Here is a 24,174-nt window from a genome sequence, read left to right as displayed (position 1 = left end):
AAAGCATTCGCATCCACCAAGCACGCAATAGCAAAGCCCCAAACGGAGACCGTGATTTGTAGTATAACAATAACTGATTGCTTAACCGACAATTCGACATGCCGCAGGCGCTCTCTCTCACTCTAATAAAGGGGCAGAAGGATGTCACACAGCAAGAGGGTTAAATAACAGTGGAGAAAGAGGTGAAAGTATAAGAACAACACGTTGGAGACACGAGAGACCGCAGCTCCTTCAAACTTCTACAGGTGTGTGTTGGAGAGTATATTGACGGGCTGCATCACAGCCTGGTATGGAAACACCAACGCCCTCGAACAGAAAATTCTACAAACAGTAGTGGTTCATAAACACGAGAAAATCTCTGGAGCAACACACAAAAAAACGCTGGAGGAACTCAGCAGATCAAGCAGCATCTATGCAATTGAATAAACAGTCGATGTTTTGGGCTGAGATCCTTCTTCAGGACTGAGAAAGCAGTGGAGAGGCTCCAGTCCATCACAGGTAAAGCCATTCTCACCAGACTCGTCAACCAAAGGGGATACCTTTACTCAACTTCACTTGCCCCATCACCGAAATACTCCCACAACCTATGGACTCACTTTCAAGGACTCTTCATTCCACGTTCTCAATATTCATTGCTTATTTATTTATTAATTACTTTCTCTTTGTATTTGCACATTGTTGTCTTTTGCAGACTGGTTGAATGTCCAATTTAGTGCAGTCTTTTATTGATTGTGTTATGGTTATTATTCTATTATGATTTCATTCAACATGCCCACTAGAAAATAAACCTCAGGTTTGTACATGGTGACAAATATGCACTTTGATAAGAAATTTACTTTGAACTTTGGAACATAAATGATGTGCTTTATTTGTCACACGTACATGGAAACATAGTGAAATCCGTCATTTTCCGACAATTCAAATCAGCGAGGTTTGTGCAGGGCAGCCTGCAAGTGTCCTCACTCTTTCCCGCCAGCATGCCCACAACTCACTAACATTAAATCGCACTTCTTTGGAACGTGGGAGGAAACTGGAGCACCCGGAGGAAACCCACGTAGTAGTGGGAAGAACATCGAAAGTCCTTGCACACAGTGGGCAGGGATCGAACTCTGATCTGGCACTGTAATGGGATGTGCTAACTGCTGGATGAACTCAGCGGCTCGGGCAGCATCTCTAGAGACAGGTGGACAGTAAATGTTTTGTGCTAAGAACCTACATTAGAATAATTCAATGTTGGACGCTACCCAGATTCGGCTGTCCCTCAACAGTGGATGGTGCACTGTCAAGAATCTAGGTTTCATCCCAATCTCTGGTACCAACTGTGTAGAGTTTGCATGTTTGTATAATTGCACATCTCCTGACAAAATGAATCAATGGGAAGCTGATAAGGACATATGAAGGAAAATAATTTTACAGGAATGAGGAATAGGAACAGGGATACTGGACTTCTGGGAGCCAGCAAATACCTGATAGGCACAAGAACAGTTTCTTTCCGTATGCCATCGGTCTTATGAACACTTGAATTTTAGTCTATTATAAACCAAGTCCACCTGTACATACACAGGAATACCTCATTGTATATAGTTCACGATTATTTGCACTATTGTTTGGTTTGCTTTTTGATTTCAGTACAGCGAGAGCTCAGGGAAACCGGCATCAAATTCCCTGTATGTGTCCACGTACTTGGTGATAATAAAGGATTCTGATTCTGATAGGTTGAATAGCCTCTTTCGGAATAATTTTTCTGCACATCTGTCACATATGTTAGGCTAGCTCACCGAACAAATCAAATTTTAACCAAGAAACCCACTGACAGTCACTGGAAGGCAAACAGCTGACTGAACACAATCATACACCCACCGGTGACTCTGGTTTGATCTGCTTCTCATCGGTTTTCTTTGACCTGTCGATGGGCACCGCCACCACCGATACGATGAGGCCAGCAACCAGACACCAGAGCTCCATCAATTATTCAGCAAACGGTTACCTGGGTTAAAGGATAAAGAGATCGGGTTACGTCACTGACTACAGATGCAACAATTCCTCATCAGAACATCTCTTCTCTCAGAGGTACAGTTTATTCGGAACCGCCGGAGTTTAGGATAGGCAGCTGGATAGCACCCTACCAGGCAGCGCCCAGATGGGGAGGAGGCAGGGGGATAGCATCCAGACGGGGTACCGGCGTACTTCACCCCACCCCCCAGTCCAACTATGCCGAGGTAGAGTAGGTACGGCAACTAAACCCCAGTGCCCAATGCGAATGGCCCACTCCACAACTTTCTCAGCACCAATCCCACAGTGGAGTTGGTGCGCTCCTGGGACGGAGTGGGGTAATGCCCCGTCTCTTCGGCCCACCGCACCTGCGCGGGGCCCAGGTCGGCCCTCTCCGCCGGGGAAAAGTGCCGCTGAGTTCTCCGGGCTCCTCCGTATTACCTCTCTCGGCCCTCGGGCTCTCCGTGCGCTCGACTCCGGACTGTCCCGTCACCGCTCCGGACTCCGAACTCAGCCTCCAACGCTGACGCTCCAGTGCAAGGGATGCGCGTACGTCATCACGCCGTCGCCAACGCGCTCTCTTTTCACGTCATACGTCAGAGGGGGCGTTACCTAAGACTTGATTGACTCTGCAACTCACTCTTTCTATGTCACACGTCAGAGGGGGCGTTACCTGAGACTTGATTGACTCTGCAACTCACTCTTTCCCATGTCATACGTCAGAGGGGGCGTTACCTGAGACGAGTGATTGTGTAGTAAGATGCTTAAAAAGAAAATTAGGAAGGCCAAGAGGTGTCACGTGCTATGTCTTGAACGATTAAGGAAAATTCAAAGTTTTTAATAAGTATGCTGCCAAAAAGAATACGGAAAGTAGGGCCCATTAGTGAAAATAGGGGAAATCTGTGCATGAAGCTAGAAAGTACGATTGAAGTTTTAAACAAGTACAACAAAGAAATTGAATACAACAAAGTATTCACTAAGAAATTGGGCTCTGTAGTTGGAGATTTCAGCAAGGAGAAAGGTGAAATTTTAGTGCGAGTTTCCAAAAGTAAAACAGAGGTGAATAATTCCTTAGTGGAGTTAGTTTTTATAGATCTGAGGGAAGGTTTAGATTGATCTTCCCAACCATTGAGCACATCTATATGAAACCGTGTTGTAGGTAAGAAGCATCCATCATCAGAGATCTTCAACACCCAAGCCATGCTTTTTTCTTACCATCAGGTAGAAGGTACAAGAGCCTCAGTCCAGGCAACACCAGGTTCCAGAACAGTTATTACCCCTCAACTATCAGATTTTTGAACAAAAGGGGAAAACTACACTCACTTGCCCATCCATTGAGATGTTTCCACAACCAATGATCTCACTTTAAGGACTCTTTATCTTATTATCTCCATGTTCTCGTTATTTATTGCTATTTATTTATATTTGCATTTGCATAGTTTGCTGTTCTCTGCACTCTGGTTGATCTTTCATTGACCCTGTTACGGTTACTATTCTATAGATTTTCTGAGTATGCCCGCAGGAAAATGAATCCCAGGGTTGTATATGGTGATATAGATATACTTTGATAATAAAATTTACTTTGAACTTGTTCTGAACAAAGTTTACTTTTGAAATAAAAAAGGATGCAATTGCAGCAGATCTGGCTGTGATTTCCAAATCTATGCTGGTGGTTAGGGTGCTACTAGATGACTGGACGACAGAAAATGTGATGATAGAGGGTTATTTTTGTAATTGGATTCCTTTGACTAGTGGTTCCACAGGAATCAGTTCTGAAACCCTTGCTGTTTGTAAAATGTATGAAATATTTGAATGTGGAGGTTGGAATCACAATTAGTCAGCCCACAGATGACTCTAAGATCAGTCGTATTTTTGGTAGTACGGAGGACAGTCTTCAGATTCTGATTTATTTATTTATCACACGGCATTGAAACAAACAGTGAAACGTGCATTTGCACCAATGACCAACACAACCTACGTGTCGACACATGCTGGCGCCAGGGCAGCATGCTCACAACGTTCAGCAGAACAACTACAACAGCTGCAAGAGAATCCCCTTTCCCACCCACTCACACAAACAGACATGCCTCCAACTCCAAGTCAGGCCTGAGGCGCTTAGCCCCAGACCCATTACCTTGGGCCTCTGACCTCTAAAGAAGCTCACTCAGGGGCTTCAACCTTTGAACCTTGACCTCTGGGCTCTCGGACTTCAATCTTCGACCTCTGAACTCGCTGACCTCTGGTTTTTGACCTTTGGCTACAAGGTGACGTTGAGATGGTGGTGCAAGGGGATTTGCAATGGCCGTCAGAGATTGATCTTGATAGAAGTGAAGTGATGCATTCTGGGAGGCTAGGACCTACACAATGAATGGTAAGGTCTTAGGAAATACTGAGGAACAGAGGAGCCTTGGTGTCCGTGTCCAAAATACTTTCAAGAGGGCAAGAGCTGTTAGATAAGATGGTAAATAAGGCATCTTCATTAGTTGGGGCATTGCATACAGAGATAGGGAGGTTAGTCCCCAACATGATAAAACCTTGGTCGGAACCTGGCAGGGGTACTGCATAGAGTTCTGGTCACTGAGGTTTAGGAAGGAGGGAAGAATCTCTGAAAGAAAGCAGAAGTGCTGTCTGTTACAGCACTAAATATAGTAAAGTATAAAATTGAACTGTGAACCGTAACAGCTTTGAGATGGCGTGAGTAGGTGTTGCTGCAGAGGGAGACCAGGAAAAGCACGTGTGACATATCGCATTGAGTGTGAGTTAGAGGATGTGAAGAGAGCACTGACCCTCAGTCTCCTGGCATGTTAATAATTTTCTCCCCAGTTCCATTGATGTGTGGGCGCGTGGCCAAGTGGTTAAGGATTCGACTAGCAACCTGAAGGTCGTGAGTTTGAGCCCCAGCCAAGGCAGCGTGTTGTGTCCTTGAGCAAGGCACTTAATCACACATTGCTCTGCAACGATACTGGTGCTAAGTTGTATCGGCCCTCGCCCTTCCCTCGGACAACATCAGTGTCGTGGAGAGGGGAGACTTGCAGCATGGGCAACTGCTGGTCTTCCGTACAACCTTGCCCAGGCCTGCGCCCTGGAGAGTGACTTTCCAGGCGCAGATCCATGGTCTCGCAAGACTAACGAATGCCACTGATGTGGAAAATAAACTCTATTTCTCTTCCTACAGACGTGGCCTGACCGGCTAAGCCTTTGACCAAGGCACGAGTCAAGAGTATGGTGCAGTATTCTCCACCTGCCTCGATGAGTGAAATTCTGAAGAAGTTCAAGCCATCTTCTTGACTGGTCCTCCATTGATCCCCTTAAACATTCATTCCTTCTGTCACCAACACACACGTGCTTGTAGTGCGTACCATCTACAAAATGCACTGAAGTTACTTTCCTATTCTATTCCAGCAGTATCTCTCAAAACTCGTGACCTAAAATCAGTGGCCGCTTTATTAGGTACACCTGTACACCTGCTTGTTAATGCAAGTATCTAAACAGTCAATCGTGTGGCAGCAGCTCAAGGCATAAAAGCATGCCGACACGGTCAAGAGGTTCGGTTGTTGTTCAGACCAAACATCAGAATGGGGAAGAAATGTGATCTAAGTGACTGCTTATCGGTGCCGGACAGGGTGGTTTGAGTATCTCAGAAACTGCTGATCTGCCTGGGATTTTCACCCACAACTATCTCTGGAGTTTACGCACGACTGACTCTAGAATCTAGAGAATGGTGAGAAAAACAAACAAAAGAAAAATCCAGTGAGCAGCACGGTCCTGAAAAAAAAGTCTAGTTAATGAGAGAGATGAGAGGAGGATAGTTAGTCTGGTTCAAGCTGACAGGAAGGCGACAATAACTCAAATAATTACACGTTACAACAGTGGCTTGCAGAAGACATCTCTGAGAGCAGAACACGTTGAAGTTTGAAGTGGATGGGCTACAGCAGCAGAAGACCATGAACATACCCTCAGTGGCCGTTTTATTTAGGTGCAGGGGGTACCTAGTAAAGTGGCCACTGAGTGCATATGGATAGGAAAAGAACCGGTGGATATGGACTGAATGCAGGATGTGGGAATTAGAGCAGGTAAGTATTAATTTTTACCGCTGTACCATTGAGAGCACACTTACCAACTGCATCTCAGTGTGGTATGGCAATTGTCCCGTATCGGACCGCAAAGCACTCCAGCGTGTGGTGGAAACTGCCCGGCGGATTATCAGCACCCAATTGCCCACCATTGAGAACATCTACCATAAACGCTGCCTGGGCAGGGCAAAAAGCATTATCAAGGATGCACCTCACCCTAACCATGGACTTTTTACTCTCCTCCCATCCGGTAGGCGCTACAGGAGCCTCCGTTCCCGCACCAGCAGGCACAGGAAGAGCTTATTCCCTGAGGCTGTGACCCTGCTGAACCTCACATCACAGCACTAAGCAGTATTGCACCCATATTGTACTGTCTCAGTACTTCTATATTTGTGTGCTGTAGCACTTTTTTTATTCGCAGTTATTTTGTAAATAACACTATTCTTTGCATTTCTGGTCAGATGCTAAATGCACTTCATTGGCTTTGTATCTGTACTCGGCACAATGACAATAAAGTTGAATCTAATCGAATCTAATTAGGCTGAAGCACTTGTTCTAGTCCTGTCCCACTCTATGACTCAACCATTTTGCCACTGATTAGAAGGATTTGCCTGCTGCCACAACAGGTCTATCACAGATGAAAACTCACTGTTTTTTGGATCACCTGGACCACTGCAATACCTATGTCAGGCTGCCGTTTATCGATTACATTTTGGCATTCAACACCAACCTCCCCTCAGTATTAATCAACAAGCTTCAAAACCTGGGCCTCTGTACCTCCATCTGCAACTGGCTCCTTGGCTTCCTCCCCAGGAGACCACAGTCTACGTGGATCAGTAATAACCTCTCTTCCTCGCTGACTAACAACGCAGGCACAGCTCAAGGACGTGTGTTTAGCCCACGGCTCTTCTCCCTCTACCCTCATGACCATGTGGCTAGGCACACCTCAAACACTGCCCGTAAATTTGCCGATTTCATCACTGCTGCTGGCGGAGTTTCAGATGGAGTTGGGGAAGCGTACAAGAGTGAAATAAATCTTGGTTGAGTGGTGTCGCTACAACAATGTCAGTAATTCTAAGAAACTCATTGTGGTCTTCAGGAAAGGAAGTCAGGAGAACATTCACGTCCTTATTGAGGGGTCAACGATGGAAAGGGTGAGCAGCTTCCTGGGCATCAGCATCTATGAGGATCTATTGTGGGCTCAGCATATTGATACAATCACAAAGACACACCGGCTGCACGTCATTAGGAGCTTGGGGAGATTTGGTATGTCCCTAAAGATATACGGTGACGTATGGTCGGCTGGTGGCACAGTGAGATCAGCGCTGGGCTCGAGAACGGAGGTTCCCGAGTTCGATCCAGCGACAGACCGCCCCCGTGCGCGCTCAGATGTCGAGCTCGCAACTCGGCCTCGTAAAATAATACTGCGAAATGTCTGTGCAAGGAGTGGCGCCCCACACAGCCTTTCGAACTGCGCCTTGTAAGGCAGGAAAAATGCCCGACGCTGGCCTCTCAGATCTGAGTCGACGTCATCATCATCATCATCACCGTAAAGACGAGCACATTTCCAAAAATGTGCTAGGGAGAGCATTCTGACGGGTCGCATCACCGTCTGGCACGGAGGCTCCAACGCAGACGCTGCGGAAAGCTGTAGACTGGTCCAGCTCCAACGCGAGCTCAAGCCTCCCCATCAAGGTCATCTCCAAACGGCGGTGCTTCAAGAAGGCGGCATCCATCAGGAAGGACCCTCAGCATCCGGGACATGCCCTCTTCTGATTTCTACCACAGGAAGGAAGTACAAGAGTCCGAGGAGCCCCACTCAGCCTTTTAGAAACAGTTTCTTCTCCTCTGCCATCAGGTTTCTGTACTGCGCACGATTCCACATCACTAATCCTCTTTCACGCTATTCATTTCTCATTGTCTTATGGTGATTTTTTTTATGTGTCACACTGTACTGCCGCCACAATCAACCAATTTCACAACATAGGCACCCGTTAGTCTCGTGAGACCGTGGATTTGGGCCTTGGAAGGTTCCCAGGGCACAGGCCTGTGCAAGGCTGTATGGAAGACCAGCAGTTGCCCATGCTGCAAGTCTCCCCTCTCCAAGCCACTGATGTTGTCTAAGGGAAGGGCATTAGGACCCATACACTGGTGTCATCGCAGAGCAATGTGTGGTTAAGTGCCTTGCTCAAGGACACAACATGCTGCCTCAGCCAAGGCTCGAACTAGTGACCTTCAGATCGCTAGACGAATGCCTTAACCACTTGGCCACGCGCCAACACGTGTCACAACATGTGTCAGTGATAACAGACAATTCTAAAGACTGGTATAACCATATAACCATATAACAATTACAGCACCGAAACAGGCCATCTTGGCCCTTCTAGTCCGTGCCGAACTCTTACTGTCACCTAGTCCCACCGATCTGCACTCAGACCATAACCCTCCATTCCTTTCCTGTCCATATAGCTGTCCAATTTATCTTTAAACGACAACATCGTACCAACCTCAACCACTTCTGCTGGAAGGTCATTCCACACAGCTACCACTCTCTGAGTAAAGAAGTTCCCCCTCATGTTACCCCTAAACTTTTGTCCTTTAATTCTCAACATGTCCTCTTGTTTGAATCTCACCCACTCTCAATGGAAAAAGCCTGTCCATGTCAACTCTATCAATCCCCCTCATAATTTTAAACACCTCTATCAAGTCCCCCCTCAACCTTCTACTCTCCAAAGAATAAAGACCTAACTTGTTCAACCTTTCTCTGTAACTTAGGAGATGAAACCCAGGCAACATTTTAGTAAACCTCCTCTGTACTCTCTCAATTTTATTGACATCCTTCCTATAATTCGGTGACCAGAACTGTACACAATACTCCAAATTTGGCCTGAAAAAATGCCTTATACAATTTCAACATTACATCCTTTGGTATTGCAAGCCATTAACCAGACTGCATTTGTTCTGTTTTGTTTTGTGAACTTGGGGCAAGTTTCCACATTGACAAGTCGGAGAAACGATCTTCGTCATTTAAATTTGTAACCTACTCGTTGTTTAAAGGGATCAGTTTGTCCTTTATAATTGGCTTTGATCTGAAAAGTACTTCAGTGAATGTGGTGACACAAGTGTTCTGCAGATGGTGCAAATCTTAAAAGTTCAAAATAAAATTTATTATCCGAGTACGTACACGTCACTACGTACAACTGATTTTCCTGTGGGCATACTTAGCAAATCTATAGAACAGTAACTGTAAACAGGATCAATGAACAACAAACTGTGCAAATGCAAATATAAATAAATAGCAATAAATAATGAGAGCATGAAATAACAAGATAAATTGTCCTTAAAAGTGAGACCATCAGTTGTGGGAACACCAGAAATGGAATGGGTGTAGTTATCCCCTTCACGGTTGAGGGGTAGTAACTGTTCTTGAGCCTGGTGGTGCGAGTCCTGAGGCTCCTGTACCCTCTACCTGATGGCAGCACCGAGGAAATCTTAAAAGGCACACGCAGAATTCTGGAGGGTCTCGGCCCCAAACGGCGACTGTTCATTTCCCTCCGGAGATGTTGTGTGACCTGCTGAGTTCTTCCAGCATTTTGTGTGTTTTGCTCAGTGAGTGTGGGAGATTGGGAAGTTGAGCAGAAATGCAAGTCTTTCTGAATATAAATATAATTTTGATTGTCATTGGTCACAGACAATCCACTCTCATTCAACAATGCCGTGCGATGGAAACTGGACACTCTCAGCTCAAAGGTTCACTTCCAGAGCTGGACTGATAACGCCCCACCGAGCGAGAGAACTTTCGGACGGAGCCAGCCTCGCTGCTTTAAGTCAAATATATTACACACATTACAAAGGAGGGCGTTCCAGCCTTATGGTGACGTATGGTAGCCACGGAAACCGCGGGCCAATGACAGAGTCCACATCTGTTTATGACGGGGCGCCTGAAGCGGAGGAGCCGAGCGGAGTCGGAAGTAGCGGCGGAGTTCCATGGCAGTGCCCACGGCCGGATAGGGAAGCCCAGGTGCAGAGATAGGGGCTCCGGGGATGGAAGTCGGGGGACATCAGAGGATGATGCGAGAACTCACGCATGGCACCCCTTGCTGGGCAGCAGAATGGGACTCGGTCTACGACCAGGAATAAGGGCAAAGGCACGGCTCCAGAGTGGGGAAAGACCCGTGTCTGGCTCCAGAGTGCGGAAAGACCCGTGTCAGATTCAGAGTGTATAGAGTCTAGTGTCTAGCTCCAGGGAGCTGAGATCCAGTGACAGGCAGCTGGAGAAAGGCTGGGATCTGGTGACTGATGTCAGGATTGGGGGTGACACTTACTGAGTTCTCTTTCGTTGCCGTTTTTAAAAAAAAAATTAACCAGTCACCCTGAACCAGTCAGCAGAGCTCAACTGTTCTGCATTAAACCCTGGTCAATCCGATTTCTCTAACCTGGACGTCAGCGTTTGAGAGATTAGCTCTTTCAAGGCTCAATCCCTCACAGTTACCTGCTGTTGTTCAACACACAGCCCTCCTGCTCCTCACCCCTCAGTCTTGTATCAAGATGGCTTTTGAGCTGGATGGTTTGCAAGCGGAGTGCGACACTGATCTGTGAGTATTATAGTGCATGAGAGGATGTCTGGGACTCACTCAGCGGACGGCACCCCTTTCTGCGTGACGTCCACTCCTCGCTGGGCTCTTTGAGGAGGCCAAATGAAGGGCAAAGGGTCAAGAAACAATGAAGTGAAACGAGACTTTCCGGGACTTGAGTCGTTGATTTTAGGGGGAAGGGTATGCCCCAGGAGATAGTTTGATGAGTTAACACCAGAGGTGAGCATGAATGGAGAAGGCGAAGGAATATAAAGGGTGTGAAGGTGGCGAGCACGAGGGTAAGGGTGTTCCGTGGGGCTGGGTGTGTGGTGAGTGAGGGGGTGGGGGAATATGAGCTGGCTGAGGCTGGGAAACGAATGGGCCGGTGTATGGCAGGTGGAACGTGGTGGCTGTCCATGGAAATGTAAAATGAGACAAGTGTTTCTACCCCCCCCCCCCGCTCCCATTGTGAGTTACTAGCACACACAAAGTGCTGGAGGAACTCAGCAGGCCAGGCAGCATCTATGGAGCGGAATCAGATGAAAGGGCCTTGGCCTGAAATGTCGACTGTTTATTCTGTTTATTCCTCTCTATAGAAGCTGCCTGACCCGGTGAGTTCCTCCAGCATTGTGTGTGTGTGTGTGTGTGTGTGTTACTCCAGAATTTCCAGTATCTGCAGATCCTTTTGTGTTCGTGAGTTCCCAACCTCCTTGAACTTCCTAGCGTAAGTGAAGTCCTTCTCTCAATTAACTCACATCCTCTATTGACATTCCTGCCAAGGCAGGGGTTCCCAACCTTATTTTTTATGCCATGGGCCAATATCACTGAGCAAGAGGTCCGTGGACTCCAGTTTGGGAACTCCTCTGCTAAGGAAAGGGGCGTTGTGTGTGGAAGGGGAGTTGAAGGACGGTACAGGCTTTGAGTAAAAACTTTCAGCTATGTCTGTGCCATAAATGAAAGCAATATCACCGCATCTAACAACTAACGTAATTCACGTGACTTCATCTTTCATTATCCACGTGACGTCACCAGCAACCTGTCACAGTGACGTCAACCCTTAAGGATTGAACTCAATCGTTCCCCACTAATAGGCACCCCTGATTTCTGATGAGCACATTCCCAGTCTTGACTGAGGTCCATGGGGGTGTCACTTCAATTTCACACATGGACATTTAGCTGGTTGCCGTCAGGATCTCAGTGCCAGATACACTATAATAAAGAAAGAAAGATACCCTCAGTGGCCACTGTTGCTGTAGCCCAACCCGTTCAAGGTTCGATGTGTTTTGCATTCTTCTGCACACCACTGTTGTATAATACGTGGTTATTTGAGTTACTGTCACCTTCCTGTCAGCTTGAACTGGTCTGGCCATTCTCATCTGACCTCTCTCATTAACAGAGTGTTTACCCCCACAGAACGGCTGCTCACTGGACGTTCTCTTTTTTGTGTTTTTCTCTACACCAGTCTCTGTAAACTCTAGAGACCGCTGTGCATGAAAATCCCAGGAGATCGGCAGTTTCTGAGATACTCAAACCACCCCATTTGGCACCAACAATCATTCCACGATCAATCACCTAGATCATATTTCTTCCCCATTCTGATGTTTGGTCTGAACAACAACTGGACCTCTTGACCGTGTCTGCATGCTCTTATGCATTGAGTTGCTGTCACCTGATTGGCTGATTAGATATTTGCATTAACGAGCAAGCATACCTAATAAAGGACACCTGTATGCCCAATCATTAATGCAACTTAATGAAGTAGCCACTGATCACTGATGGCAGTGTTACACATAACAGATCTGAAAGTTAGTGCAAGCATTCTGTTACATTGATAAAGTCTCAATGGGGGATAAATTCTCCTGACAGCTGGAGCAGGCTGTGATCTGCTTTAAACTGCCAGCTCTAATCTATCACCTCCCTGAGAAAACCTTTGCCTCACTTCCTCAAGCTGAAATGACTGCTTAAAGGGGGATGGCAAAGTTATCAGGGTGGCAGCGTGTGCCAGTGATGCAGCAAAGTGCCACCCTACGGTCAGGAAAGTTGCAGGGCATGTTCTCCATCCTGCACAGTAGATTCTGGAGTTTGCATCTAACATTGTCCCCTTCACCACTCCCTCGACCAGGGATTCCCAACGTGTGGTCCACAGACCCCTCAGTTAATGGTAGGGGGCCATAACATTAAAAAAGGCTGGTAACCCACTCCTTCACCGTGCCCTGATTTAAACTCCAGAATTATCCTCTGCTCGGAGGACAGTAAGTTTTCTCCTGAAACATTCAAAGGGTCAAAGCCATTACTTTATTTATCTGTCTGGAGGTACAGTGCAGAACAATGACCTGTACTGCCCAGCAACCCATCTTTTTAATAGTTAACCCTAGCCCGTTTACAAGACAAGTTACAATGACAATTAACCTAACAAACAATATGTCTTTGAAATGTGGGAGGGAACTGGAGCACCTAGAGGAATCCCACACCTTCATGGGAAGACGTACAAACTGCTTACAGAGGGCGCTGGACTTGAACTCCAAACTCCAATGAGCTGTAATAGCATCGTGCCAAAGTTCTTGTCATAAATTTTGTTACCCAGCCACTGGCTGCATCCCTTCCCTTTCCCCAGAACACCAAGAGATTCTGCAGACGCTGGAAATCTGTGTTGCCTGGAAAATCGGCCGGACTTGTCACATGGTTGGTGTGGCATAGAATGCTGATCACCTGACTGTGGTATGTTGGATCACATGACTATGTCATCGATTAGTCCATTAGGACACACCCTCTTCTCATTACTACCATCAGGGAGGAGGTGCAGGAGCCAGAAGACCCACACACAACGTTTTAGGAACAGCTTCAGTAATGATAACGTAAACAACTCTCGGCCTGAAACGTCGACTGCGCCTCTTCCTATAGATGCTGCTTGGCCTGCTGCGTTCACCAGCAACTTTGATGTATGTTGCTTCAGTAATGATAAATCTGATTCTGATTCTGAATCTAACATCTGCTGCCTGGTGATCCTTTAAGATCTCTCACCCGCCATTTCTGACCTCTTGTTCATTTTTGGGTGTAACTTCATCTGCTCAAATCCTAAATTCTGGATTATCTCCTCCCTCGAAACCTCTCTGTCTCTCTTCACCTTACAAGGTGCCCCTCAAAAGCCACCCATTTGAATAATCTTTTAGTTGCCTTCCATAATATCTCTGTGTGGTGCAGAGTCAGTTTTATGTCTGGCAACATTTCCGCACAGTACCCTGGGATGTTTTATCCGATTAAGTACTCTGTGCAAATGCAAGTTAAGCTTCCTTCTGCCTTAACAGTGACAGAGTTCTTCTTGTCCTTACTTGCCACCCCATGAGCCTCTGCATTCAGCACGTTATTCTCCACAATTTCCACCATGTCCAATGGGATTCCACCACCATTCACATCTTTACCTGCCCCACCCTTGCCGCTTTCCACTGTGATCCCCTTGTCCATTCGTCCCTCCCCACAAATCACCCACCTGGCACATATCCCTGCAAGTGACAGAACTGTTACACTGGCCCATTCACCTCCATCCAGGGCCTCAAAGTCCTTCGAGGTGAGGCAAGGGTCCCTATTGGGGTCGTCTATTGTGTCCGATGGTCCTGATGCGGCCTCCTCTACGTTGGTGAGACACGTCACAAATTGGCAGACCATGTTGTTGAGCACCAAAAGCAGAATTTCCCTGTGGCCAACCATTTTAATTGCTATCTCCATTCCTGTTCTGACTGTCAGCCCATTTCCTCCTCTTTTGCCGCAAGGCCACTCTCTTGGTGAACGAGCAACGCCTCCTATTTCGTCTGGGTAGCCTCCAAGCCCTCCCCTTCCCTCTTCTTCCATTCCCCCTCGGTGGCCTCTTGCCTCTTCTCTTCCCCTGCCTATCACCTCCCCCAGGTGCCTCTCCTTCTTCCCTTTCTCTCATGGTCCTCTCTCCTCTCCTATCAAATTCCTTCTTCTCCAGTCCTTTACCTTTCCCACCCACCTGGCTTCACCTATCATCTTCTAGCTATCCTCCTTCCCCCCCCCCCCATATTCTTTATCCTGGTGCCTTTCCCCTTTGTATCCAGTCCTGAAGACGGGACTGGGCTGAAATGTCGACTGTTTATTCATTTCCATAGATGCTGCCTGACCTGCTGAGTTCCTCCAGCATTGTGTGTGTGTGTGTGTGTGTTGCTAGTTAATAGGATGGCCTTGGCCTCTCATTTCCTTATTTGAAGAATCCACTGCAACCCTTGGATACAGGAAGCATAGTCATGGTAACTAGACAAATGACAGTTTATTAATAGTATTTCTGTCTCTCACTCACTCCATGTCTGCCTCTCACTCATTCCCTTTCTGTGTTTCTGATGCCAGGATTAACAATTCTTCAATTTATTCTACAATGCTCCCAGGAAGGTAAGTTGAATATTTTTTTCTACTATTTTTAATTCCATAGGTTTTTTTTTCTTTCCTATAAGATCCAGTTTGCTTTGTGAACCCATTTACCAAGGTTGTACATGAGAGATATTGCTATGTTCTTTCAGGCTCTCCGCTTGTCTCTTGTTGTGCCCCTGCTCTTCCTCACAGGATGAATATTCCCCGAAGCAACGCCTGTCCGCTCCTGCATTAAGTCCACCTTTACTAGCCGCTAGTGGTTCACACCCCCTCCCCCCCCAGATATGCTCCACAGAATCTCACCCTTATCCAAAGCAATCCCTCCTACCTCATACTTCTGGTCCCTGGTCATCTTCTCCCCACCCTCAACATAGACCCACCTCTGCCCGTCATCTTCTGCTCCACTCCCACCCCACCAACCCAATCCCAACTCCTCCCTCACCGCCTGCTCCACCACCAACCCCTCTCACCCTCTCACCATCACTCCATTTGGTACGTCCTCAAAGGCTCCGGCTATTTTCTACAGACGCACACGGAGAGCTTTCAGACTGGTTGAAAGAGGCTATGGACTCAACCAGCTCCATCACGGGCAAATCTTCAAAAGTGCTGCCTCGGGAAGGTAGCGTCCATTATTGAGGACCCTCACCACCTGGGACATGCCCTCTTCTCATTACGGCCATCAGGGAGATAGTACGGGACCCTAAAGTCCCACACTCAATGTTTCAGGAATAGCTTCTTCCCCTCCACTATCAGATTTATGAAAGGTCCATGAACACTATCTCGCCATTAATCTTTCACACTATTGATTTATTTATCTAATTTTGTTGGAAATTATACTAACACTATATGTCTTACACTGTACTGCTGCCACATAACATCAAATTTCATGACACACACTACTGCGCAAATCCTAGGCACATATATATAGCCAAGGTGCCTAAGATTTTTGCACAGTGCTGTAGTAATTTTATTTATTGCACTGTACTGTGTTTTGGCGTGTGGCCAAGTGGTTAAGGCGTTCGTCTAGTGATTAGAAGGTTGCTAGTTCGAGCCTCAGCTGAGGCAGCGTGTTGTGTCCTTGAGAAAGGCACTTAACCACACATTGCTCTGCGATGACACCAGTGCCAAGCTGTATGGGTCCTAGTGCCCTTCCCTTGGACAACATCGGTGGCGTGGAGAGGGGAGACTTGCAGCATGGGCAACTGCTGGTCTTCCATACAACCTTGCCCAGACCTGCGCCCTGGAAACCTTCCAAGGCACAAATCTATGGTCTCATGAGACTAACGGATGCCTATAACTGAGTGATGATAAACTTGATTCTGATATGGGTCTCTATTGTGGACTGAGAGTGGGAAGACGGGAATCCTGGTTGGGAAAAGGGAGAGGAGAGGGAGCAGGAAATACCAGAGAAACATTCTGTAGTGATCAGTAAGCCAATTGACCTTGCCCGGTGTCTCAGGGCTGGGTGTGTCTGCACCCATGCCGCTCCCTGGCCCCTGACCCTCCTTCTCTGCCACCCCACATCCCTCCCAGGGTGCTCCACCCTCGCCATTCCTAACATCCTTTTCTCCGGCCGGATTTACAAACACGCTCTCTGCTCCACGTTGGCAAATACAGTTCTGTGCAAAAGTCTTAGGCACGCTGGCTATAAATACTCTATGTGCCTAAGACTTTCCACAGTAATGTTCATCGGTGATTCATCAGTGATTGATTCTCCTTCTGGTCTTCATTGCCCCTCCACCACCAATCCCTTCCACCACCAACTCTTAGCTCCCTCATCACTCCATACCTACCCTCGCACCTCCTTCCTTGCCAAGATTTCTGAAACCCTCCCCCCTCATCTGCACTGGCCCCACCTTTGCACCCTGTGCTGTGTAGATTGACATCTGGTGTCTCTGCTTCTCACACAGTGTTTTGGACGAGGATAGTCAGAGTCTGCGGCAGCAGAGGTTTGACAATCAGGTAGGCGGCTGGGCGGGCCTTGAAATGATGTGTTTGTAGCTTCTGGGATAGTCTGCCAGTGTCTGCAATCACTAAATGTTTGGGGCAGGATTTGGAAAAGACTCAAAGTACAGTACAAAGAAAATTTATTATCAAAGTACATATATGTCACTTCAGAGGTTAATTTTCTTGCGGGGACTTACGGGAAAATAAAGAAATACAATTGAGTCAGCGTTGAAGTGAGTGAAGTTATCCACGCTGGTTCAAGATCGAGACGTAGCTGCCTGAGACTTTTGTACAGTACTGTACCTTGAGATCAGTTTTCTTGCGGGCATTCACAGTAAAGCAGGGAAATGCGATAAAAACTGCACACAGAGACGGGCAAACCACCAGTGTGCAATTGAAGACAAGCCATGCCAATACAAAAGTAAATCACTAATACTGAGAACGTGTGTCGTAGAGCCCTTGAAAGTGAGTTTATAGGTTGTGGGATCAGTTCAGAGTTGAGGTGAGTGAAGTTATCCACACTGGTTCAGGAACTTGACGGCTGAAGAGTAACAACTGTTCCTGAACCTGGTGCTGTGGGACCTAAGGCTTCTGTACCTCCCGCCCAATGGTAGTAGCAATGTTGAAAGTGAATGAACTTGCTGCTTCTTCCCTGGGGATGCATCTTGGGGCAATTTCTCTGTATCAAACCTGCGCTGATCATGCTGGGATAATTAACTGTCTCTGCTGATCATGAGGCTGAATTAAACCAAACCTGCACATGACCCAGATCCCTTGCTTCACTGTATGTTCACATGCCCATGTAGATGCCTCCGAAATGTCCTATACCTAATAATAGAGGCCACTGAGCGTATGTTTGTGGTCTTCCACTGCTGTGGCCCATCTATTCAAGGTTCAACGATTTGTCCATTCAGAGATGCTCTTCTACACACCACTGTTGTAACGTGTGGTTTTTGAGTTACTGTTGCCTTCCTGTCAGCTTGAACCAGTCTGGCCATTCTCCTCTGACCTCTCTCATTAACAAGGCATTTTCGCCAAGAACTGCCACTCACTGGATGCTTTTATTTTTGTTTTTCACACCATTGTTAGTAAACTCTAGAGCAGTGGTTCCCAAGCTGGGGTCCACAGACACCCCTCGGTTAATGGTAGGGGTCCACGGCATAAAGAAGGTTGGGAACCTCTGCCCTAGATGCTGTTGTGCATGAAAATCCCAGGAGATCAGCAGTTTCTGAGATCCTCAAACCACCCCATCTGGCACCAACAATCACTCCACAGTCAAACTCACTTCCCCATTCAGATGCTTAGTCTGAATAACTGAACCTCTTGACTATGTCTGCACGATTTTGTGCATTGAGTTGCTGCCGCGTAATTGGCTAATTAGATACTTGCATTAACGAGCAGGTGTACAGGTGCACCCTAGAAAGTGGCCACCGAGTGTTTGGAGTTCTGTAACTGCTCTGGAAGTAGCTGGGACAACGTAGAGGGAGCTTCACTCTGACTCTGCCTGTGCTGTAACAGCTCTTTTGGTTATTTGTCCCTGTTTTCTCAGAGGAATCTCTTGCAACAGAAACAGAGGCGGAAACGGCAGGATGTCCTAATGGTTCAGGCCAACCCACATGTCAAGCTGAAGCCCAGACACCAAAAAGAGCAGCCATCTTCATTTGAAAGGCACAGTATGAACGTGCTTTCAGGTACCACCTTTACTCTTGCGCAATGAGGGGGTTGTCTATTCACGCAGATTCAAAGTTCAAAGTAAATTTACTTTCAAAGTACGTATATAAGACATAGGAGCAGAATTAGGCCACTTGGCTCATCAAATCTACGATGTCAATCCATCATGTTAGTTAGTTACTGCCTGTTATGCTGCTGGTGCTTAGGGCAGCAATGAAGTTCCTCCATCTCTCTTGATCTTGGAACTGTTCAGGGCTTCCTTCATTGTGCCAATATCTTCCTCGTGGTTTCCACTACTGTCAGTCATGCAAATCCCGGGCGGAGACTCAGGAATATTGACGCACACAGATGTAGGATTCTGCATCGCTGTTTGCGTAGCAATTTTTTTGACCAGTCAGGGTTGTTAGCCCTGAGCTAAACCCCTGAACCAGGAGGACCGGTGGACCAGTCTTAGTCTGGCCTCTGCCCTTAAACTTGTTTGGCATGGGTGACCTTACTAGAAGTCAAAGCACAAGGCCCTGACTCCAGCCAACACAGCTCTCTGGGTCATTGAGGCAGAGGCCCCCAAACGCTATATGACAAATTGTGGTCCTCTTGACGGATTCCTTCATGGCTGATATATTATCCCTCTCAACCCCATTCTCCTGCCTTCCCTCCTTAGCCTTTGACGCCCTGACTAACCAAGAACCTATCAACCTTTGCTTTAATTATACACAATGACTCGCCCTCCATAGTCATCCATGGCAATGAATTCTACAGATTCACCACTCTCTGGTTCACGAAATTCCTCCTCATCTCTGTTCTAAATGGACGTCTTTCTATTCAGAGGTTGTGCCCTCTGGTCCTAGACTCGCCCACTACAGGAATCACCCTCTCCACATCCACTTTATCAAAGCTTTTAGATTTTCAATAGGTTTCAATGAGATGCCCCCCCACCAACTCTTCTAAGTTCCAGCGAGTACAAGCCCAGAGTCATCAAATGCTCCTCATGCATTAACCCTTTAATTCTGGAATCATTCCCATGAATCTCATCTGGACTCTCTCCAATGCCAACACATCTTTTCTTAGATAAGGGGTCCAAAACAGTTTACAGTGCTCTGTGTAGTCTGACCAATGCCTTATTAACCCTGAGCATCACGTTCTAGTCGTCTCGAAAAGAATGCTAACATTGCATTTGCCTTCCTTGGGAATCCTGCGCAAGGATTCCCAAGACCCTTTGCACCTCTAATTTCTGAATTTTCTCCACATTTAGAAAATGGTCCTCAAGAGGACTACAACCTTGATGTTGGGTTTGGTTGGCTTGCGTGCCTCAATGACCCAGAGAGCTATGTTGGCCGGAGTCAGAGCTTTGGCAATTGGTAGGGTCACCCATGCCAAACAGGTCAAAGGCCAGACTACAAATGGCCCACCGGTCTTCCAGGGTTAGGGGTTCTGCTCACGGCTAACAACCCTGAATGGTAAAGCAAAATTGTTATGGAAACAGCAATGAAGGCTCCTGCTACATCTGAGTGTGACGGAATTCCTGAGCTTCCACCCGGGACTTGCATGACTGATAGTATTGAAAACTGAGAAAAAACTACTGACATAATGAAGGAAGCTCTGAGCACTGCCAGAGATGGAGGACCTTCACTGCTGCCCTAAACGCCAGCGGCGTAATGGACAGTAAGTAAGTTAGAAAATAGCCTACACATTTATTCCTTAAAAAGCGCATGGTTGCCTCATACTCACTTTAGAATACTTCTTCATCTTTGGGGTGTATCTATCCTGTAGTTTCTGCACTGCCTCCAGAAATTCCAGCCATTGCTGTTCTGCTATCATCCCTGAGGGTGTCCCATTCTAATCAACTTTGGCCAGCTCCTCTCTCATACCTCTGTAATTTCCTTTACTGCACTGTTATACTGATACACCTGACTTTATCTTCTCCCTCTCAAACTGCTGGGTGAATTTGATCATATTATGGTCACGGTTTCCTAAGGGTTCCTTTACCTTAAGTTCCCTAATCAAATCTGGTTCATTCCTCAGCACCCAATAGAATTACGTTTCCCTTACTGGACTCAACCACAACCTGCACTAAAAAGCCATCCCATAGGTATTCTATAAATTCTCTCTCTTGAGATCCAGCACCAACCTGATTTTTCCAATCTATCTGTGTATGTATAACTCCCATCAGGGTCCTTTTTACCGTTGCATTTTCTTGACTCTGCCCACAAGGGTTCTACATTTTTTTGATTCTCTTGTCACCTCTTTCTAAAGATTTGATTAAATTTTTTACCAACAGAGTCATGTCACCGCCTCTGTCTCCCTGTCTGTCCTTTCAACACAATGTGTATCCTTGGATGTTAAGTTTCCAACTATAATCTTCTTTCAACCATGCCTCAATGACTCAAAGTCACACCTGCCAATCACTAGTTGCACTACAAGATCATCCACCTATTCCTTGTACTGCCTGCATTTAAACATAATACCTTCAGTCCTATGTTCATCAACCTTGTTGATTTTGCCCCCATAACTCGTCCCACTGACTGCAATTTTGCCCTGTCATCTGCCTGTCTTTCCTCACAGTCTCACTATGCAATGCGTTGACTTCTATACCAATCGCCCCATCCTTCGCCCCATCACTCTGGTTCCCGTCCCCCTGCCGAATGATTTTAAACTCTCCCCCACAGCTCGAGTAAACCTGCCTGCAAGGATACTGGTACCCCTCAGGTTCAGGTGTAACCCATCCCTGAGATTAATTTCCATGTACAGTAGAACAAAGAAATACAAGATAATCAATAAAAAAACTACACAGAAATAAAGACCAACAAACAACCAAAGTGCAAAAGAAGGCAAACTGTGTAAATATATATAAAATAAATAATATTGAGAACATGAATTGTAGAGTCCTTGAAAGTGAGTCTATAGGTTGTGAAATCAGTGTCGGATATGAGATTAGTCTTGTGGACACAGCTGGGAGCAACTTGCCACAGAAAGATTTGGTCCATCACCTAATTAATGTACGAGGGGTGTGATATGTTCATGGCCTAAGGTAGAAGGAGTCAATATTAGAAAGCCTAGCACATTTATTTTTCAGCATAGTCCCCTCCTACATTTACACACTTAGTCCAGCAGTCGTGGAGCATACGGATCCCTTCTTTGTAGAAGTCAGCGTCTTGGACCTCCAGAAGGTGGTCCACAGCAGGGGTGATTGATAAGTTTGTGGCCTAAGGTAGAAGGAGATGAGTTATACAACTCTCATTACATGCACACACAGTTCAACTCTTTGAGTGATTATGCAGAAAGTTTGAAGGGTAATAACTCATCTCCTTCTACCTTAGGTCACAAACTTATCAATCACCCCTGCTGTGGACCACTTTCTGGAGGTCCAAGACACTGACTTCTACAAAGAAGGGATCCGTATGCTCCACGACTGCTGGACTAAGTGTGTAAATGTAGGAGGGGACTATGCTGAAAAATAAATGTGCTAGGTTTTCTAAAATTGACTCCTTCTACCTGAGGCCACAAACTTATCAATCACCCCTCATATAGGCTTGGAATTGTCTCCGGGTCAGTGGGTTAGGGGTAAGATCTTTGATGTCACGTGTAAGCTCCATTGAATTGGTCTTTGTTGGAGGAGAGAGAAACAAAACGGAGATTTCTCTCGGAGAGAAAAGGTCTGGGTCAAGCAGGATGCTAATAGGAGATGTAATATTAGAAGTGCATTGGGAGGGTACCCTGGCTGACTGCAGCATGGCTTGATATGGAAACATTAATGCCCTGAAACGGAAAGTGTCAGATACAGCCCAGCCCACCCCATCATTGAGGACATTTACAAGGAGCACCGCCATAAGAAAGCAGCCTCTATCATCAAGGACCCCAAACACCCGGGCCATGCATTCTTCTCATCTCTATCACTGGGCAGGAGGTCCCACACCACCAGATTCAGGAACAGTTCTAACTGTACAACCATCAGGCTCCTGACCAGCTTGGATAACTTCAGCCAGCTCAAATCCAAATTGAATCCACAGCCTACGGATTCTCTTTCCAGGACTCTGCAATACACACAAAATGCTGGAGGAGCTCAACAGGTCAGGTAGCATCCATGGAAAAGAATAGACAGTCAACATTTTGGGCGAGCCCCTTCTTCAGGACTGAGAAAGACGAGGGAAGGTGCCAGAATGGAAAGGTGGTGGGGGAAGGAAAATGAAAAGGTGGGAGAAGCGGAAGGAGGATAGCTGGAAGGTGATATGTGAAGCCTGGTGGGTGGGAAAGGTCAAGGGAAGGGGTGCAGTGCTAGCTGGAGCGCATACAGCACCTCTTTAAGAAAAAACATGAAATAAACAAGCTAATTAATTAGGTGCCACCTTGGGTGATTTGAATGTCTCAGAAGCTGCGGACCTCCTGGGATTTTTATGCACAACAGACTCTGGAGTTTACAAAGAATGGTGCCAAAAACAAAAAAAAATCCAGTGAGTGGATTTAACAAGATGTTTTCACTCACAGAACAGCCACTTGCTGGATTTTATTTTTTGTTTTTGGCACCATTCCTTGTAAACTCCAGAGTCTGTTGTGCATAAAAATCCCAGGGGATCAGCAGTTTCTGAGATACTCAAATCACCCTGGGTGGCACCTAATTAACTAGCTTGTATATTTTGGCTTTTTTCTTAAAGAGGAGCCGGGCGCGCTCCGGCTAGCACTGCACCCCTGGTCAAGGGCTGGAGAAGAGGGAGACTGATAGGAGGGAAGAGTAGAGCATAAGAGAAAAGGAAGAAGGAGGCAACCCAAGGGGAAGTAAGAGACAAGTGAGAAGAGGTGAAAGGTCAGAGTGGAGAATAGGGGAAGGCAGGGCGTGAAATTGGTGTTCATGCCATCAGGTTGGAGGGTACCCAGACAGAATAGAAGGTGTTGCTCCTCCACAATGAGGGTGGCCTCAGCTTGGCACAGGAGGAGGCCATGGACCGACACTTTGGAGCGGGAAGGGAAATCTGAATTAAAATGTTTGGCCGCCAGGAAGTCCTGCTTGTGGTGGAGGGTATGGAAGTGTTTGATGAAGTGGTCCCCCAATTTACGAGGGGTCTCACCAGTGCAGAAGAGGCCTCATCGGGAGCGCTGGACACAACAGACAACCCCAGCATATTCGCAGATGAAATGTCGCCTCACCAACTCATGCTCTTGGCTCATCTACTTACTTGGCACAATTTGTCTTCTTTTGCATAGTGATTTCTTGCCGGTCTTTGTTTATGGTTTTCATAAACTCTGTTGTATTTTATTTTCCCTTCAATACCTGCAAGAAAACAAATCTCAGGGTAGCATGTGGTCACGTATACTTGGATAGATACATAGATGGTAGGGGTACAGAGGTGCAGGTTGATGGGAGTGGAAGTTGTAAATTGTTTGGCATGGACTAGATGGGCTGAAGGGCTTGTTTCTGTACTGTACTTTTCTATGACTCTATACTTAGTTTGATAATAAATTTATTTTGACTTTGACTTTGAGCTGTAAAGGCTGTGCTGAACGAAGGAAATGACAAGATTAGCACGGGAGAATCGGGAGGCATT

At 46.6% G+C, this 24,174-nt stretch overlaps 2 protein-coding genes across 5 annotated transcripts in view; one reads left to right on the top strand and one right to left on the bottom strand.

Annotated features, from left to right (window-relative positions):
• Positions 1–2,563, bottom strand: part of LOC134354052 (nucleobindin-2-like) — a 28,051-nt gene extending 25,488 nt beyond the window's left edge. Inside the window, exons 1-2 of one of the 2 annotated variants that reach the window (XM_063062762.1) lie at positions 2,434–2,563; positions 1,861–1,987 (exon numbers count right to left, since the gene is read on the bottom strand). In XM_063062762.1, coding sequence (XP_062918832.1) covers positions 1,861–1,965 — 105 coding nt within the window. In that variant the 5' untranslated portion in view covers positions 1,966–1,987; positions 2,434–2,563. Of the gene's footprint in view, positions 1–1,860; positions 1,988–2,360 lie in introns of both variants that reach the window. The other variant, XM_063062763.1, reaches the window with a different exon arrangement.
• A 12,404-nt stretch (positions 2,564–14,967) lies between these two features.
• Positions 14,968–24,174, top strand: part of LOC134354387 (tubby protein homolog) — a 48,273-nt gene continuing 39,066 nt past the window's right edge. Inside the window, exons 1-3 of one of the 3 annotated variants that reach the window (XM_063063375.1) lie at positions 15,023–15,040; positions 16,930–16,981; positions 18,516–18,657. In XM_063063375.1, coding sequence (XP_062919445.1) covers positions 15,027–15,040; positions 16,930–16,981; positions 18,516–18,657 — 208 coding nt within the window. In that variant the 5' untranslated portion in view covers positions 15,023–15,026. Of the gene's footprint in view, positions 15,041–16,929; positions 16,982–18,515; positions 18,658–24,174 lie in introns of those variants that run through there. The other 2 variants (XM_063063374.1, XM_063063376.1) reach the window with 2 other exon arrangements.

This window comes from Mobula hypostoma, chromosome 11, assembly GCF_963921235.1.
Source record: "Mobula hypostoma chromosome 11, sMobHyp1.1, whole genome shotgun sequence".
NCBI lineage: Eukaryota > Metazoa > Chordata > Chondrichthyes > Myliobatiformes > Myliobatidae > Mobula > Mobula hypostoma.
Note: the sequence above shows the minus strand (reverse complement) of the source record. Positions and strands in the feature narration are given on the sequence as shown.